This window comes from Pyrus communis, chromosome 14 (assembly GCF_041283825.1).
Source record: "Pyrus communis isolate YQ-2024b chromosome 14, ASM4128382v1, whole genome shotgun sequence".
NCBI classification, from domain to species: Eukaryota; Viridiplantae; Streptophyta; class Magnoliopsida; order Rosales; family Rosaceae; genus Pyrus; species Pyrus communis.
In genome coordinates, this window is record NC_142578.1 from 17,911,402 (window position 1) to 17,929,514 (window position 18,113).

General features: G+C 37.4%; 2 protein-coding genes across 3 annotated transcripts; one reads left to right on the top strand and one right to left on the bottom strand.

Annotated features, from left to right (window-relative positions):
* The first annotated feature begins 1,287 nt into the window (after positions 1 to 1,287).
* LOC137713771 (Spc97 / Spc98 family of spindle pole body (SBP) component) lies at positions 1,288 to 9,512 on the top strand. 2 transcript variants are annotated; one of them, XR_015955746.1, is made up of 21 exons: positions 1,288 to 1,753; positions 1,855 to 1,913; positions 2,018 to 2,063; positions 2,143 to 2,277; positions 2,363 to 2,494; positions 2,658 to 2,741; positions 2,842 to 2,940; positions 3,068 to 3,159; positions 3,946 to 4,018; positions 4,094 to 4,246; positions 4,370 to 4,489; positions 4,614 to 4,667; positions 5,900 to 5,983; positions 6,087 to 6,161; positions 6,248 to 6,379; positions 6,612 to 6,737; positions 6,820 to 6,927; positions 7,411 to 7,473; positions 7,658 to 7,732; positions 8,422 to 8,883; positions 8,978 to 9,512. XR_015955746.1 is itself a non-coding variant. In XM_068453120.2 (21 exons), exons 1-21 carry the CDS (start codon positions 1,667 to 1,669, stop codon positions 9,102 to 9,104), a joined length of 2,124 nt encoding a protein of 707 aa, XP_068309221.2. In that variant the 5' UTR covers positions 1,288 to 1,666; the 3' UTR covers positions 9,105 to 9,512. The 2 variants fall into 2 exon arrangements, 1 of the variants encoding a protein (XP_068309221.2); XM_068453120.2 differs by having other exon boundaries at positions 8,684 to 8,883.
* Positions 9,513 to 10,372: 860 nt separating this feature from the next.
* On the bottom strand, positions 10,373 to 17,419 carry LOC137713772 (transcription factor TGA2.3). The gene is made up of 12 exons (XM_068453122.2): positions 16,914 to 17,419; positions 16,502 to 16,666; positions 15,063 to 15,166; positions 14,461 to 14,537; positions 14,172 to 14,309; positions 13,920 to 13,997; positions 13,774 to 13,833; positions 13,566 to 13,643; positions 13,406 to 13,457; positions 12,577 to 12,848; positions 11,490 to 11,738; positions 10,373 to 10,951 (listed from the first exon to the last, which is right to left on the bottom strand). The coding sequence occupies exons 2-12, from the start codon at positions 16,597 to 16,599 to the stop codon at positions 10,805 to 10,807; spliced, it is 1,353 nt and encodes a 450-aa protein (XP_068309223.2). The 5' UTR covers positions 16,600 to 16,666; positions 16,914 to 17,419; the 3' UTR covers positions 10,373 to 10,804.
* Positions 17,420 to 18,113: the final 694 nt, after the last annotated feature.

The window sequence follows — 18,113 nt, forward strand, 5'->3', positions numbered from 1 at the left end:
TAACCATTAACAATATAGAAACCAAATACATATTGAACACTCTATACCTCATATTGCAGAACAAATGTATACATCTTGCAGCAAGCTTAAGCTCTGCCTCCAGATGAGTAATGATGGCTTCAGTGAGTGCCATTTCATCATCTTTCTGTGTAGCATGAACTCTTTAAACTGTGGCTTCTCTTGCAATATTTGATATAAAACAAAATCCTTATAATCATTAATTAGAGTTTTTTTTGCATAGCTCCATGTACTACAAAAGATATATGATGTAAATTATACTCAAGACATTAATGATATATCACATTTAAATTTAAGTATGTTGATTACCAAAATGCTTTAAATGGTTCTTCAAATCATCATTGTTTATCTCAAAACATTAATGATATATCCTCTGTTTACATAATATATGCATCTTTGATTATAAAACCAATAGAACTTTTTACTATTGATCTTAGCATTAATTGTAATTTATTCACTAATTCCACATATTCTTGTCAATTGCTTTCTTGTTATTAAATATTAATTTTGGTTATATTGTACAATATTATTAATTTTGGTCATCTTCTTCATCGGACTCCTCCTCTTCTCGTTCCACTCCGCCCATTTATCTTCCAATTTGGAATTGGATGAGGACCCCAACTGAATGCGAAGAGGATCCAAAGTTAGAATTCATTGCAAACTAGAATTGAAATGACAAATTTTAGACAATAATAACAGATATTGGAGAGGGGGAAGATGAAGGTGTGAGAATTCTACCTAATATTCAACCAATTTATTAACATTAGATGCTGAAGTTAAGAAGTGCCACATAGATAAGAATCCTATCTAAAATTTGCATAACCAATTATATCTCGACACGTGTCACTCAAAAATCCTGTCCGGAAAATTATAATGTTACATAAAGATAAGAACTATGGAGAGTTACTCATTTAGCGACACGTGTCAATTGAAATCCTAACCGAAAAAATTATTGAGATTATATAAAGATAAAAAATTCGGAGGCTTATTCATTTAGAGACAAGTGACACTCAAAATATGTTTGGATAACCTTATTTTAATATGATAATTTAATTGAATTAACCAATAAGTTAAAGAATAAACTTAAAAATAATAAAATTATTAACAGGCTATGTTTACCCCCTTTCGGTTAAAAATGGTATATAAATATAGTCTGATACTGTTCATTTGAACATAACTTTTTACAACGCTATAATTCTTGATATGACTGTACTTGGCCATTTCGATTGAAGATAGTATATAAATATAGTCTGACATTGTTTATTTTTTAATATTGCTTGTTTAAAAAAAAAAAAAAAAGGGAAGCTCCCGTTTCCCCTTGTTCCCGCCACCCTAGCCCACCCTAGCCCACCCAAGCTACCACCACTACCCACAGCCAAGACCCACCCACATAACACTACCAGCTCTCTCTCTTTCCCCACGACCATCCCCCAAGCGGGTCCCCTCCCCTGCCACCATCTTCCTCTCCAGATTCTGCAATTGGACTACCTCTCTTGGTTATCCACATTTTCTAGGGATTTCAAATTTGAACGTCCTCTCTATCACGACTTCCCACGAAACAAAGCATCGTGGCCGTCGAATTTGTGCCCTAGGTGGCTTCAGATAGTTAGTAAGAGTAAGAGGGTTACTTGTGCTGTTCTGAATTCCGATGGAGAATAATACTTCAACAATTTCATGCCCCTCAACTCCTCGTTGGAACTCCGAGCGCCCTTTCCTCACCGGCCGCTTTCACCAGGTTCCTACTTTTCCCTTTAATCTTCTTCACTCCACTTCAATTTTGCTCTGTGAAGTTTGCGAATCGAAATGCCGCTTGGAATTTGACATTTTCTGTTTCAGGAAACCAAATCGACGTCGCGATTTGCAGATACGGATGGCTATTCCGTTGGTTCTCTTTCGTAAGCATGATATCACATCCTCATCCATTTACATTTGTGTTCATACATTTCTTCTTTCTGTCGTTTTTAATTGATAAAGAAAACCCCAATTTTGAAATTTGCAGCTTGGGATTCGAAAAGGCCATTGGTTGTTACAATGCTGCTGTTCAGGTGAGTTTGAATTTGAATTTGGAATTTCAAAATTTCGGGTTAGTGGAAGTGGTGCTTATGATGGTTGTAGCACAAATAGGAACTTGTTGTCATCGATGACATTTTGTCTGCAATGGTTGGGATCCAAGGACGCTACGTTTCAATCAAGAGGGCGCACGGAAATGAGGACAAGTACACCTTTCAAGTTGATGCATCCATGGATTTAGCTCTTCAGGTACGAATCGGTTGAATCTCTTTGTTGTTTTATAGTCAGGCCTTTTAATATTTCTCATTTTTCTTTGGGTACTGAAATGCTTCAGGAATTAGCCAAACGGGTATTCCCTCTGTGTGAGAACTTTATGCTTATTAACCAGTTTGTTGAATCAAGATCCCAATTCAAGAATGGCTTAGTCAATCATGCGTTTGCTGCTGCGCTGAGGGCGCTCCTTCTAGTAGGGTTATTTCTCCTCACTATTTTAAGTTGACTCAATAACCATTTCACTTCTTTGCCATTTGACCTAAAGCTCATCGTGAAGGGAAAGAATAAATATGGATAAAGAAAATGATGCATAAGTGATCTTGTCCACTGAACACCTTCCAATTTTTCTGTATTAGGATTACCAGGCCATGGTGGCACAGCTAGAACACCAGTTTCGACTGGGAAGACTGTCCCTACAAGGCTTGTGGTTTTACTGTCAGGTTTAAGCTTCTCTGAGATTTTTTTTTATTTTTTTTTAAACTATATTTAGGGATTTTTTTTCCTTTTGAGTCTGACCGAGTTCTCTAATCTGTGTTGCAGCCAATGATGGGGTCCATGCAAGCACTATCCAATGTAATACAGAGGGCTTCTGCTAATAATTTTGCAGGTTCTGCAGTTCTTAACCTCTTGCAGAGCCAGGTACTCTTATGTCTGAGTTACATAAAATTTTGTTGCTCCCTTTAGAAGTAATAACTGTTTCCACCACTTGTTTCTCATTCTTATCTTGCTGCTATTGGTGCATACTGTGGGTCTTTGCAATAAATAGGCCAAGGCCATGGCTGGTGATAGTGGTGTAAGGTCATTACTAGAAAAGATGACAGAATGTGCTTGCAATTCATACCTTGGAATATTGGAGAGGTAATTATACTTGTGCGTGAAACTTTGCCTGCCAACTTGTTATACATCTCTTGTTAACATGACTGACTAGTTACATAAGCATAATATGCTTCAGAGACTATTCTTCCCATCAACTAAGTTCTTCCATTTTCTTGTAGAACGCTATAAAATGTTCTTTTGCTCCTTGACTATCTTTGTTTTACTTTGTTTATCTTGGGGAGGAGGAGAAGAGGAGGAGGGGGGGGGGGGGGGGGGGGGGGGGGTTGGGTGGGGTGGGGGTGGGGGTGGTGTGGAGGAGCTGGTTTTAGTTTCAAAAAAAATTTATGAGCCCAGCCAACTGCCGTATTTGGGAAATTGTGTTGGACTAAGATGTGTTGTAGACCCAAGATCACCCATGGGGGACATAATTGACACTTGGGTGTCTTGAGAGGGATTAGAAATTAGGACATATTTTAGACCGACCCAAGGGTACTGGCCATTTTAAAGATTATATGCCGGGTGCCTTACAACCCTGCTTAACGCGCTATTTGTTGTGCTGGCTTCTCTAGGTTATAATTCATGTATACAAAAGCGTTTGTGTATTCATGCTCATTTTCTTGGAGTAGTACCATATCCCTTGTTTCTATATATTCATTCCTTAAATAGTTTTGACATGAATTTCTTATTTAAGTCTATTTGAATGTGGAAAGAGAGATTAGGTTGTTTTGTTTATTTTCTTTTGGCAGTAATGGCTTTGAGTATCATTTGCACAACACTTTAGTGCTAATTTGGTTGATCCCTGGGCATGGGAATGAAATTTACTTTTAGGTGGGTTTATGAAGGAGTCATTGATGATCCTTATGGTGAATTTTTCATTGCTGAAAACAAATCTCTTCAAAAGGTATGTCATCTGATTTCAAAATTTTGAGTGGAACAATTTTAGGCTTATTACGTTACAGTTTGTTAAACTGTACAGGAAAGCCTCACTCAAGATTATGATGCCAAGTATTGGAGACAACGTTACAGCCTTAAAGACGGAATTCCTAGCTTCCTAGCAAATATTTCCGGGACAATTTTGACCACAGGAAAATATTTAAATGTCATGAGGGAATGTGGACATCATGTTCAGGTTCGGGTTATAATTATCCATTTACAATGTTTTATTTCTCTTTTAGAACACAAGAAATGAGGAAAATTCTTTCCCTCAATGTGTTTGTGTTAATACATGTCATTGACTTTATTGGATAAATAGGTCCCTCTATCAGAAAATTCGAAATTGATGACCTTTGGCTCTAATCACCGTTATCTTGAGTGTATAAAGTCTGCGTATGACTTTGCCAGCAGTGAGCTCTTAAATCTCATCAAGGCAAAGGTGAGGTTTAGTTTGTAGGAAATGTTTTTCCCCTGAATATTCTTTGGCTCTCTCTGGTCTTTGCTGCCACCTTTAATGCAATTTGTTTATGTTGTTGGCTAATCTTCCATCCTTTCTTGTGTAGTATGATCTGATGGGAAAGCTGCGATCTATAAAGCACTATCTTCTTCTTGATCAGGTATATTGTTTTATGACCAATGAACTTGGAAATAGATCACGTATATTATACACTAATATGTAGATAGATACCATGTTTCGTATGAAATCGTAACTAAAAAGTTTTGAACCTTGTAGATCAGGTGGGATTCTAGGTAAAGGTTAGGTTATTCTACCTCATCTATCCCTTATAATACTTTGGACATAGTGTTTGATAACACACATCTTTCTGTCTGAAGTTACTATGCTTCTGATTTTTGGGTGGAGGGATTTGAACAAACAACAACAACAACAACAACAACAAAGCCTTACCCCACTAAGTGGGGTCGGGTATATGAATCCTAGAACGCCATTGCGCTTGGTTTTGTGCCATGTCTTCTGTTAGATTCAAGTAGTCCAAGTCTTTTCTTAGAGTCTCTGTCGAAGTCTTCCTAGGTCATTTTGCCTCATCAAGTGTGTAAATCTAAATGTATATTAGCTGGCATTAATTTTCTTAAACCCTACTAAGGAGCAAGCTTGATCTTCAGGTTTAGGTCTTGTAACTCTTGAAGTACCTGGGGATTTTCCAACATTTATGTGTGTTATTAAACACTGAATATAAAAGTGAAGATAGATAGCTTAAAGGATGAAAATAGATGGCTGCCTGTAAGACACTGAAAATAGAGGACTTTTTGATGAGGTGTTTGTAATAATATCTCTTCTGCAAGCTTTTACATGCATATTTAAGAATTTGGTTTACTTTGTATTTTGAAATTTCATATAGGGAAGATATAAAAGTGAGTATTTGATAAACTCCGAAATTCTCCTTTTCGAAATAGGAACTCAAATCATTGCAGGGATATGTTTCAATTTGTATAGGTCCCAAAATTCAAGAATTCCGCATACTGCTATTACATGAAAAAGGAAAAACTCCTTAAAAGAAGGTGCATAGAACGTGCGATGTCCATGGTTTATATCATCCATGGTTAACTTTTTTAATTTCAATTACAAGAAGAATTGCCATATTTATTTATATAGTTTTTGTGAGGTAAACATAGTTTTTTGGAGAATGAAGAAAAGGATTGTATTTATGCAATCTTAATTTATGATGCATCAAGGACTTGGTGTTTGTTGAATAATTGCACTATGTTGTGGATCTGATTAAGGAAAGATGAATCGACTTTACATGGAAATAAGCTTTCTTTTTGTTAAGTTTATTACAAAAATCATGCTATTCAAAATCAAGTGGATGGAGAACTGATGGTGTTTATACAGGGTGATTTTTTGGTTCATTTTATGGATATCGCTCGAGACGAGCTCACAAAAAAGCTTGATGAGATTTCTGTGGAGAAGCTCCAGGTTTAGTCTTCTTTCTTCATCAAGTTCCTTAGCTGGCAAATTTTTCTTTCTGCTTTCTCAATTCAAAATGATTGAGATGTTTTAACTTTTGTTGGCTAAATAGTCTCTTCTAGACCTTGCTTTGCGCACCACAGCAGCTGCAGCAGATCCTTGCCATGAGGACTTAACATGTTGCGTGGTAAACAGCTCTATCATTTTACTCATATATGACAAATTTATGTATTGATTTCCCATTAATTCAATATTCTTGCTGTTTTGCTTCAGGAAACATCTTCTTTGCTTAAAAAGCTGGGGACACTTAAAGATCGTGAAAAGAGCAGGCCTGCCCCTGATGATAATGATCTGGAGGAGCCAGTGAGCATAACTGGCCTTGAGACGTTCTCTTTAAATTATAAGGTTTGTTAATGACTTGTTTTTATTTTATTTAGTCATTTATATCTTTACTCAGCCCCATCCCCAAAAAAATCACAAAAACAGTTTGAAGTGACCCCCGAAGTATGCTAATTATACCAGAGTTTAAATGGATCTAGATCTTGAAAGTTTTCATGAAATGCCATTTAGATCTCATCCTCCTCTATGATCAAACCATTTGTCTTTGGTTTGTTATGACTGTTTGGTTCTTTTTCAGATTCGGTGGCCGTTGTCTATTGTTATCTCTAAAAATTCCCTGACAAAGTACCAGTTAATTTTCCGCTTTCTTTTCCACTGTAAGCACGTGGATCGCCAGCTTTGTGGGGCATGGCAAGCACATCAAGTATGGGCTTGATTTGATTTACTTGTAGCCAGGTCATTTAGCCTCATTTCTTTGCTTGATTTAGTGGAAATATGTATTGCAGGGAGTTCGTGCCCTTAACATGCGTGGAACTGCTATCTCCAGATCATCACTGCTGTGTCGTAGCATGCTTAAATTTATTAATAGCCTTCTACACTATCTAACATTTGAGGTAGGTTTTATCTTACAATTTGCTTTTTCCGTGGAAGATTTTTCCATGCTATAGATGTTTTGTGTTGCTTTTTCCCTATATTTAAGCACCTTGTTTTTTATCCATCGGTTTTGATTTTTAATGGTATTCTTTTTGTTTTTGGCTATTACCGCTACAACGAAGCATTGTATGTAGCGTAGGCTTATATATACATTTCATACTTCTTTTGTTCCTCATTTGATGTGTGATCCTTGTTGCATATCTTTGCTTTGCAAATCACATTGCATTCTATATAATGTTTTCTTCTATTTGAGAGATGATGTGCATCTGCATATAGACATCAGACTGCAAAGAGCATAGATGCATAGTCGACTTAAGACTGCAATGTACATCTGTAAATCACGTTGCATTTTTCTATCAGACACTTCTGAAATATATTTTCCCAGCAATGATGAGGAAATTATTAGGTTTATGTTTTCTCAGAGCAGTTCTTCTTGTTTACAGGTTATTGAGCCCAATTGCCATGTGATGCATAAAAGACTTCAGACTGCAAAGAGCATAGATGAGGTCTGTTCTTCCTCTTATAGAAACTCTCATCTTCTTAAAAAAAAAAAAAAAAAAAAAAAAAAAAAAAAAATGAAATCTTTTGGCTGAAAAAGGAGAATTCGGTTTAGGTCATTCTGATAGATGTAGCAGTACTCTTTATTAAGAGGAAGCTCATATTTGTCTTACAAGGTTCTTCCTGTTACAGGTTATCCAACACCATGACTTCTTCCTTGACAAGTGTTTGAGGGGGTGCTTGCTTCTTTTGCCGGAATTTCTCAAGGTTTGTTCTTAATACATTCAAGCTTACTTGCATTAGTAGAAACAAGGATATATGTGTATGTGCACGCATATATATATCTATATATATATATATAGAAAAGGTTGGAAAAGAATCTCTTCAACTGGAAGAGAGGAAAGCTCTAATAAGGTAACAGGGACATGGAAGGAAATGCAACAGGTCGGATATGTTTGAGGCCAAGGAGATAATATAGTGGAGATTGTTTGCGCAAAGTTGATCATAGCCTCCATGTTTAATGTAGGGCCTTATTAAGATAATGAAATTTTTAGGCATCAGGAGCCTTCGACATCAAATGTCTTGGACTCTGCAAGTCAACTCATGCGTCATGCATGAGCATAAGAACTTAATTTCTTTAACTGTTAACTTTTCAAAGTGTATAAAGTAGCTTCTTTCATAGACTCCTTGGTACACGTTTTAGTGAAAAGAACCAAATTAATAAACTGCTGTAAGACTCTATTCATGAGACCTATAAACTGATCATGCGACGTAGAGAACTCCTAATCAAAGAAATCCACAAATTTCTTGTATTTCTTTCCACAACTAGTTTTTGTACATTTCAGAAGGGAGCCTTGGACCAGCTGGAAAATGCCTGGGGGCCGGGCCCACTTTTAACTTTACTTTCAAATAATTTTGAACACTGACCAAATTTCAAAGCTTTGCCAATGCTTCAGGTTTCTCAGTACTGTAGTTACCGTGAATCCAAGCACAGATCTGTCTTTTATCTCCACCAAGGATAATTTGGAACCAAAGGTCCAAAATTCAAAATTAGGATATGCAAAAACCCACAATGTAATAATTGGCAGAGGGGATCAAGACATGTTGAGATGGGGATCATATCTCTTTGGAATCATATGTCCAGAACTAGAGTTTCGGAATTCTTGATTTGTCTTTGTTCTTTACCTTAATAGTTAATACTGAGTTGTATGAATGCAGAAGGTGGAGAGGCTGAAATTGCTTTGCTTACAATATGCTGCAGCAACTCAGTGGTTAATATCATCTTCCATTGATGTTCCTAGCCTTGTCGATTTTGATGGTTCACTTGTGCCAGAAAACCCGAAACCATCAAAATTGCGGACCCCCTCTCAGGCACTAAAATTAAGCTCCAGCAACAAAACTGTTGCTGACTCTATTCTGTAAGTTTGAAGTGGCTGTGGGATAAATGATTACACACGTGCACACCTCTCTATCTGTCTCTCTCTGTCTCTCTCTGACCCATGTATTTTGCAGGAAATTCGAGAGGGAGTTCAATGCAGAGCTTCAGAGCCTGGGACCGATATTGAACAGCAGTTCCAAAGCAGAACCATATTTGACTCATCTTTCGCAGTGCATTTTGGGGACCGGAAATGAACAATGATTTCTAGCATCTTTTCTGTTTTGGTGTGTGGAGTTCCCAGTTTGTGAAAATATTACTTGTTAGAGAGTTTTGAATTGGTCCTCTGAGTCTGCGGCTGTACTCTGAATTAGTCGTGTTTTTTTGTTTTGTTTTGGGGGAGGGCGGGCAGATCGTCAGGTTCACTGTTAATACGGTTGTAACTGGCTACTGATGAGGTGAAATTTGGTCTTTCCATCTGTTAGAAGTCTCAGTCATGATGCATGGGACTGGATATGCTGGCTAGCTTGGCGTGTTCACTAATTCGTAATTGGAGTCGTAACAAGTACCCCCGTAGCCAGGAGCACCATAAGCATATATATCGACAGGGAGTTTCGTTGATCTATGTATTTTAACTGCTACAATTAAATGCATAATTTTGAGTTCCTCGTATACGTGATATAATTTCCGTAACCAGCATGGATTTCCATATGACGCTGCAGCAGGAGCGTCAACATGCGTAATTAGCCGCAGTTGTAGAATATGGATCGTCGATAGCTCTTGCAGTTTGGCGCTCTTGGTACGACTTTGGATGTCAAAGGAGATGGCAATTCTCGGCCTCCTCGAACACCGCTCGCTCGCTGTTTTTGAGTGGGTTCGGTGGCTACCTCCCGACTGTCTGCTTTACGGAACAAACTCAAGTGATTTGTGGGGGTTTATTTACTGAACAACTCACCGATGGTCTACATCTTCGGGATTCGTTTAATCTCTCCAAACTCTGCTTTCTGATCAGTGATTCCCGGGCCACTCCATTCAGGGATCCATTATCACTCCCAAAAAACCAAACTCTGCCTTACGTAAAGTTGCCATTCGTCGGAACCTATGACAAAGCACACATTTCCACTGTCGGGGCACAGGTTAGGGTAAGGAGCATCTTTGCCGTGTCAAAAGTAAGGCGAGTGTTGCCATATCCGCCGTTGAACTGATTGGCAAACGTTGCCTTTTCATCGTCGCCGCCGCTACTACCTTCCAAGTCCAACTCCCTTGGGAATTAGAAAATAACTATACGGCTTTAAATCACTAGGGACTTGAAATTCCTCGCTCAATTAAGGCGAGTGTAGAAGTCGAAAAAGGGTGTGCAAAAATCGCTCCCTTACTTCAAAACTCGATTTTTACAAGCACACGAAAAACAGGCACCGAAGGCCGCAATTCATCACATCTCCAACTGCCAAGAACAGTAAATTTGGGCGAATTCCCTCGCGTGACCGAATCTGTTCCAGCGAATATTACACAATCCAGAATGGCAAAACCAGTGCAACAATATAGGCCAATAACATTGAGAGACATCATATGTACATGTCAAAGAAAAACAAAATGCAAACCTTTTTCACTCCGATATCATCTGACTTTTGGTGTATAAATCGACATCTGTAACCTACGACAATAGCACTATTCTATTCCCTCGCTTCTATTACATCGCTAACATCATCAGATTATTCATACTACAGTTCTGAACATAGAATACAACATCTTGGCAAACATAAGTGACAATAACCTACAACTTTGATGGTGACTATGAACGTTAATCTGACTTCACGCACCTTAATCACGTCCTTGAAGGATATTGATGTCCAAACAGCTGAAGTCCATCTATATAGTATGGCCCTCGGCTTCATGGTGCTAATTTATGTTCCGGGACTAGCTAGCTTTACGGATGAACTTCAGGGAGAGTAATCTAATGCACGTCACTCCCTAGGCCTGGCAAGCCAAAGAGAACTGAGGGCTCGAAGACGCGAAAAATAATCATGTATTGCAAGAAGCGCACGAGCTGACTGTCGAGTAGTCAGTATACGATGCATTTGTTGTAATGTTTGTTGTCGAAGATTATCAGCCTGGCAATTGACAAAATGAGAATGAAAAAGTAAGGCATAGGTATATTGACTACTGGCAATTAAGGTATTAATTACATACATAAAGAAACAAAAATAACAAAGTAACGTTACAAATGTTTTAGGCAAGACTATGAAAAGTACTTTGAGATGGACATTGCAATCCATCTATAGCCAAATCACCGAGTTCGTTTATAATTCTTGTTAAACATGTCTTCCATGCAACAAACTTCTTGTACAAAAAAAGATGGTATAACTGCGTTTAAAAAGATAACCACGAGGTTTACGTCTCAAAAGACGACAGTCCATTTAGCATTTGAAAACAATAAATAAGGACTATATATTGTATGAAATTTAGGGCCGACAAAACTAAATGAAGAACAAAGACATGTAGGTACTAGAAACAATTTGGTTCCATTCAAACTACAGGTTCCAACAATGAAGCGCAGTCACTTCGCCAGATGCATCACTCAGTGATACCAGCCTTTTCATGATTCAGTGGAAAAGCAAGCTAGTGGAATTAACTATTAAGGGAGTTCACCTGGTGGAGGAAACCTTCAAGAGTTCCTAGCTTTCCCATGGCCATGGCCATTTGACCCATATAGTTTGCAACATTCCCAGATGACCCTGATGGCGCAGGTGAGCCACTGGCCAAGGTCTCAGCCAGGGACTGCTGCAATGCCTCCATCCCTTGTGACAGAGCATCTTCAGCCTGCTGAGATGATTGCTGCAGGTTGTAAATACCCAACAATTGCTGCTCCGTTAATGGTTCCAATTGATTCACCAGAAGCTGCACCAATGTCAAAACAGATCAACGGGACGCAGAGAACTAAAACAATTAGAGAACATTTGAAAAGAATTTTGGGCAGCTCACTAATTACTCTTTTTAAGGAGAAAAAAAAAACATCAATTTTGCTGACAAATTAAGTTCAAAGACGGGCACTACAAATTTCCATTGCTAACCATAGAAATACTCGTTTCCATGGACATGGTTCGTGAACCTATATGACACAGCCACAGCCATGTTTGGTGTGGGGGATTCATACACTAGAAGCCGTAGGATTGAAGCCGTATATCCAACACTTCCACTAGGAGATGGAATTGTGCAGAAACTAAAATGGTATAATTTTTGTGGTAAATTACAGTTTGCCCCCTCAATTTTGTGTTCAATTGCAACATCATACATCATTTTCAAAACATTACAATCTCTTGCACAAACTTACAATTTCATTGCATTGTAGGTTGTGAATTAGGGTTTGAAGGAAGGATACAGTATGGTAGGTGGAGGCACGGGGTTTGGAGGGAGAGGACGCAGGGGTTGGCTTGGTAGAATGGTAAGATGGAAGGGGTGGGGTCCACATGTACTTTTCTGATTTTTTGCACAAAAAGATGTTACTTTTAATTTCTAAATTGATTTTCATCTTGACTATTTTTAATTGATTCTTTATCCCACATCATCACTTAACAGTCAACTTAACAGAATTGCTAACAAATGTATGAAATTGCAATGAAATCGTAAGTTTATGTACGAGATTGTAATGTTTAGCAGATGATGTATGTGGTTGCAATTTAACAAAAACTTAAGGGGGATTCCAACTGTATCAAGAGTAGGGAGCACAAATTTTCACCTTAAGGAGCTCAGATGAGCGGAAGCCACCAATCCACATGAAACACCTTTCAGCTGGTGTTTTCCACATTCCTGACAAGATGTGGAAAACATCAGCTTTTGCAGCAGTTCCTTTTATTCTAAAAATGTCATCGTAGTGCGCAATGACATTGTCAATAACGGTACGGAGTTCAGTGTCGCCTGCATGTGAATTAACGGCAGCCCTCAACTCATTTATTTGCCTGTTGTGCTCCTCTAGCCACCTTGTATATTCCACATCAAATGCCAAAGCACCTATGAAATAAAAATACAAATAAAACAAGAATATTTTACCATCAAATATCAGTTAAGTGGGAAAACATTAACAGTTCAGCAACATAATGCCATGTTGCCAGAATCACTGATAAGGTTAATTCTTGCCTAAATGTGTGGTCCAGATTCTTAATCTAACAGCATACGAATTTTTTGTTTCCAAACTGTCTGGGAATAGAATATTGCCTTTTATCACACAACACAAGAAATAATGTAATGCAACATGCCGGCAACAACACCATTATTAATATGAAAAACAAACCCACTATGTAAAATTTCAGGGCATGCTCGGACCCAATTGCAGAAGACTGAGGATGCCAAAATTACAGAACAATCCAGGAAAGAGAAGCTGTAGAAGTCTCCACCCAAAATAATCGACTTACTACACAAATCTAATGCAGAGAACACCTAACCCCATCTTTACCAAATTTCTATAACATAAATATGCATATCAATGCAGCAGGAATTACACTTCTGTGATCATTTTCAAGTCCAGGAAATATAACCAATCGGAACATGAAATTAAGAGGTTCAAATACCATTTCCACTCATTGAATGGGATTGATCTCCGGAGCTTGAAATGAATATTCCCTGCCAAAATAAAACCACTAATATGATACAACATCCATGCCCTTCCAGGAATGAAAAATAGATGATATATGATATATGTACGTATATTCAGGGACAACAAAATCCAACCTGCTGGCGGGCTCGCTGAAGCTCTTGCTCAAGCTGGGTTAATTTCAGCCGACTACTCTCAAGTTGTTGTACATATGCCTGAGAGAAGAAACATAACATTACTTCTCCATACAGAACAGTAAGCATGACTCTTACTAGACGGGGAACACTAACAACGAATAAAGGGGAAACTAATATACTCATAATAAATACTTAAATAGTAACCTACTTTTTTCCGTAATCTACTTTTCCTGGCAGCTTCACGATTTTGAGCAAGTCTTCGCAATGTCTGCAGAGATTGATTGCATGGTAAAAGGTATCCAATAATCATGCAAGATGACTATTTAATAGCATATTTAGTTGAAGTTACCAAACCTTTTGATCCCCAGGTTTTTCTTTTGACCTGTCACTGGAATCAGAAGCTAGAAGACCAGTGATTTGATTCCCTTCAATCTGCACAGGAACACTGAATTTAAATTCACCACAAAAGAAGCAGCCAAAATCAAATAAAGAATGAATATTCTCAGATGCAAAATAATTTTGTATGGCAAAATGAGGGATATCACTTTGAATCTTGGATACAGGAATGAAAAAGTAAGTAGCAAAAGTGGAAGCAGGAGATGTTACCCTCTGATTTTTATCTTCCGTGTCATCTGTTGAAGTATCAGTCCTGGGGCTTCCATCTGCCATATTGGATTCCCCCCAGTTCTCGTGATTGCTACGAGATACAGAGAGGGGTTGTGGCTCTTTTTGCAGTGGAATAAGCTGAGATCCCACAAAAAAACCAAAAAGTTTGTCTGAAGATGCAAGGGACTGAATTCCAGAACGCGCATAAGTTACAATTTTTTTTGGTCCTGTTTTCATTTTCATTTTTCATTGTTCTCGTTGTTTTGTGAGGGGGAAGAAAAATAATTACCTTGTTTAAAGCACCAAATTGGGCATCACTACTTCCCACTGCCGGACTACTTAACTTGTTTTGATTAAACATTGGGCCTATAAATCAACAATGATGAAGTGATTAGGAGTCCCAATCAAAGAGATACCATAGTACAACAAAAGTGAAATATTATCTGAAACTGTACGTGCATATAAACATATTACATATGCCTCCTTTTACCAAAAAACAGAATCAGAATCACATTCTCTTCATCATATTCCAACATTGCCAGAAATTACTCGTGCTTCTGAAGTCACACTTCAGAAAGTCAATGATGAATAGAATCTATTTTAAGGTAAGAATTGAACAACAGGACTAGAGCAGTGGATATACACTCCCAGCTGATAGGTCATTCGAGTAAACACCTACAATCAGGCACTAGGAAACTAAACATGGAAGCTGACTAGAACACTAAGAAAACCTTATTCATAAGCTCATTTACCGAGTACGAAAATTAAAAGACAATTCACAGGTTCAACCACGGTAAAATTCAAAACTGGCCTAGTATCAACTGAAAGAAATAAGAAGAAAATTGCTAGTATTGAATTTAACTTCTGATAAACACCAAGAAAGTTACATACTTCTCCCAATGTCAACAGCATCCTCTATGCGAAATCCAAGAGTTTGCTCAAGAATTCCAAAATCTGAAACTTGAGATGAACGAATGGAGCTCCCCTCTGTGACGCTGAGAAAAAAAATTGTCATAATCATGACTATCGAAATTGACGGATACAATCAAGAAAAAAGAAACTAAATCCATAATCATTGGCCAGATTGATAAGGCCAAACAGAAATCATAATTCAATTACCCCTCAGAGTCAAACGTAAACATGTTAAGAAGCTTCTTCATCATGATGTAAACAGATGAAAAAACTTGTATAGTCTCAAAATCAACAATAACTTTGACACTTCATTTCAGTATCGAATGGTTACCAAATTAAAGGTCATGGAAACATTTCAAGTAGCATCAGTCCTGTTCCCTAATTTTAGGATCACCACTATCACATTCTTGTATGAAAATAAACTAAAGGGAACAGACTTTAGTAATTAATACTAGATAAAATAATAATACTGCTACTCTGTTTGCTTCAACGAACAGTCGCATAATTTCAAATTAAATTGGGAACAACAATTCCTCCGTAAGAGAACAATACCTCAACAAATCAATTGTTGTTTGCTACCTAGCCATGGTGGATAGGGTTTTGCCCTGTCGGCTTAGGGCCAAACTTAACCACCATATACAACCAATCACTTTAATGCCCTGCTTAGTTACAAGCCAACGCTACTAGACATGGCCCATAACAGAACAATAGACTCCAGTTGCTTGTTTTTTTCTTTTTTTTTTTTGTCCTGTTTGTTGGCTCTATTTTTTGTTATCATTTCTGTCATGAAAAAACTGAAAAATCACAGGTGCAACTCCCTTTCCTCAAATCATTGGAAAATCATTGTTAATACCGTGAAGAGACATTATGCCATAAAAATCTCCATACTATTTACACAAATTTGAGCTGTTGATGCATCATTCGGATAAATTCCCAAAGGTTACTTGTAACTTAGGACTCTATTTAGTAGTAAACATGTGGAAAGAATAAACTTCAGATACACATTTTTGTGCTGCTGGAGTTACAATATAAAAAGAATTCACTAGGACAAATACCTAGTCAATTTATGTAGTTGTGATTCCATTTGACCTGTGTATGATGTCAGAATTTAAGGTTCTAAGTCCCAATTTATGTTCCTTTCGATGATACAGTCCAACACCCGGACAAGCAGGAGATTCTAATCTCAGCAGCATATGGCAGTAACAATGCTACCACATAAAAACTTATATTCATGTTCTAGTAGCACAGAGGCCGCTAACGGATCACAGCTTCCAAACTAACTGAAGGGCCAAGGAATCATATTCAAAAGCCACGGAGCTACACTCCTACTGCCAATTAAACTTAAAAGATAAGAACAGTCATAATTCAATAAATATGTAGGAAATTAGAACTTAATAGAAGGGTAAGCAAATACCTACCTGGGATTGGGAGTGGGTACTGGAGGAACAAAGCTCGGCATCTCGGTCACGACTTTATTACCATCATTTGCACCAACTTTCACTCTTCTACTGCCCATGGATCAACATCATCATCACCGCCGCCAATCCCAGAACCAAAGAAACCCACTTTCAACAACCCCTCCACTGAAATAACAAAACAAAAAAAAACAAAAAAAAAAAAAGAAAAACCCAAAAGCTCAGAAGCTTTCAAAAAACACAAACTTTTCAAACCAAAGTTCACACTCCTAGCTATGCAACTACCAGAAAGATCAAAACTTTACATAGAAACACACAGAAAAAAAAAAACAAAATCCAATCAAAAGGCACCTACTGAACGGAAAAATGAAACATCACAAACCCCAGAAGCAAAAACACAAGATAGCTTACATACCAATAGCAGAAACTGCATGAAGAAACAAACCCTAGAGTTTGAAGTCCAGGAAGATGAAGAATCGGAGCTCAAAGGCAGTGAATTTCCAGAAATTAAGCAAAACCCAGAAGCTGAAATTGGAAGCAAAGCTCAAACAAAACCCTAACCCGTGAAGCTTTTTGAGGATAAATACCAAGTTCCCCTTTGACCTTTTCCGCCTAAATATGAGTATTATATTATATATGCCATCAAATGGCTGGAAAATTCAACTAACAGGCCCACCATGAATTCTGAGCAAAAATATTTTAACTTTTCTAATTTTCCTCAAGAGGTTTAGAGAGAGAGAGAGAGAGAGAGAGAGAGAGAGAGAGTAGAAGAGTAGAAGAAGCGTGACGTCCTGTTCAGACCAATCTCCTCTCCATACGCCCTTTTCTGCTGAAACATTTTCCTTCTTTCAAAACCTCACCTTCATTTTTTTGTCTTATTTTACCGCTTTGGGAGGCCTTTCTTTTCCCTAATTTTATGTTAATATGAGAATTTTCCCTTCTTGTTTTTAACAATGTCATACTGCCCCCATTTCCTTTTAAACTTGAGGTATTCATCAATTTCCCCCCTGAACTTGTGACCATTGGCCAATTTCCCCCCTCAACTCTCATAATTAGTCAATTTCCCCCCTCAACTTTAATTTGGCCAATTTCCCCCCTCAACTCTCAAAATTAGTCAATTTGCACCTTACTGTTAATTATTTTTTTTTTTTTAATTTTCCATCTATTCTTTTCTTAATTTTCAATCTTTCTAATAACTTCCAACAAAGTACTAAAATTAACATAAACTCACCTACATAATATAGGGTAAAATGTACAAAAACATAATATAGTTAGTATGTGATATGGGTTTATTATAAGAAAAAGTTATGAATCGGGTTTAAAGCATGTAGAAGAAGAAATAAGAACAAAAAGAAATAATAATCCTAAACTCATGGATCAGACCTATTTCAATAAAATGGGTTATTCTTAATAAGGAGTCGAAAATTATGAATAGACTAGCCATTTTTTCACTAAAGCTCAATTCTCCGCAATTTACTTGAACTTAGCTTTCACTTTTATAAAGAAAATTGTATTCACATACAAAAATTTACACATCAATCCTTTTCGTTATCAATTTTGTATAGTCAAAAATTAAATAAAATTACTCCATACTGATTTATTCAGACTAATAATA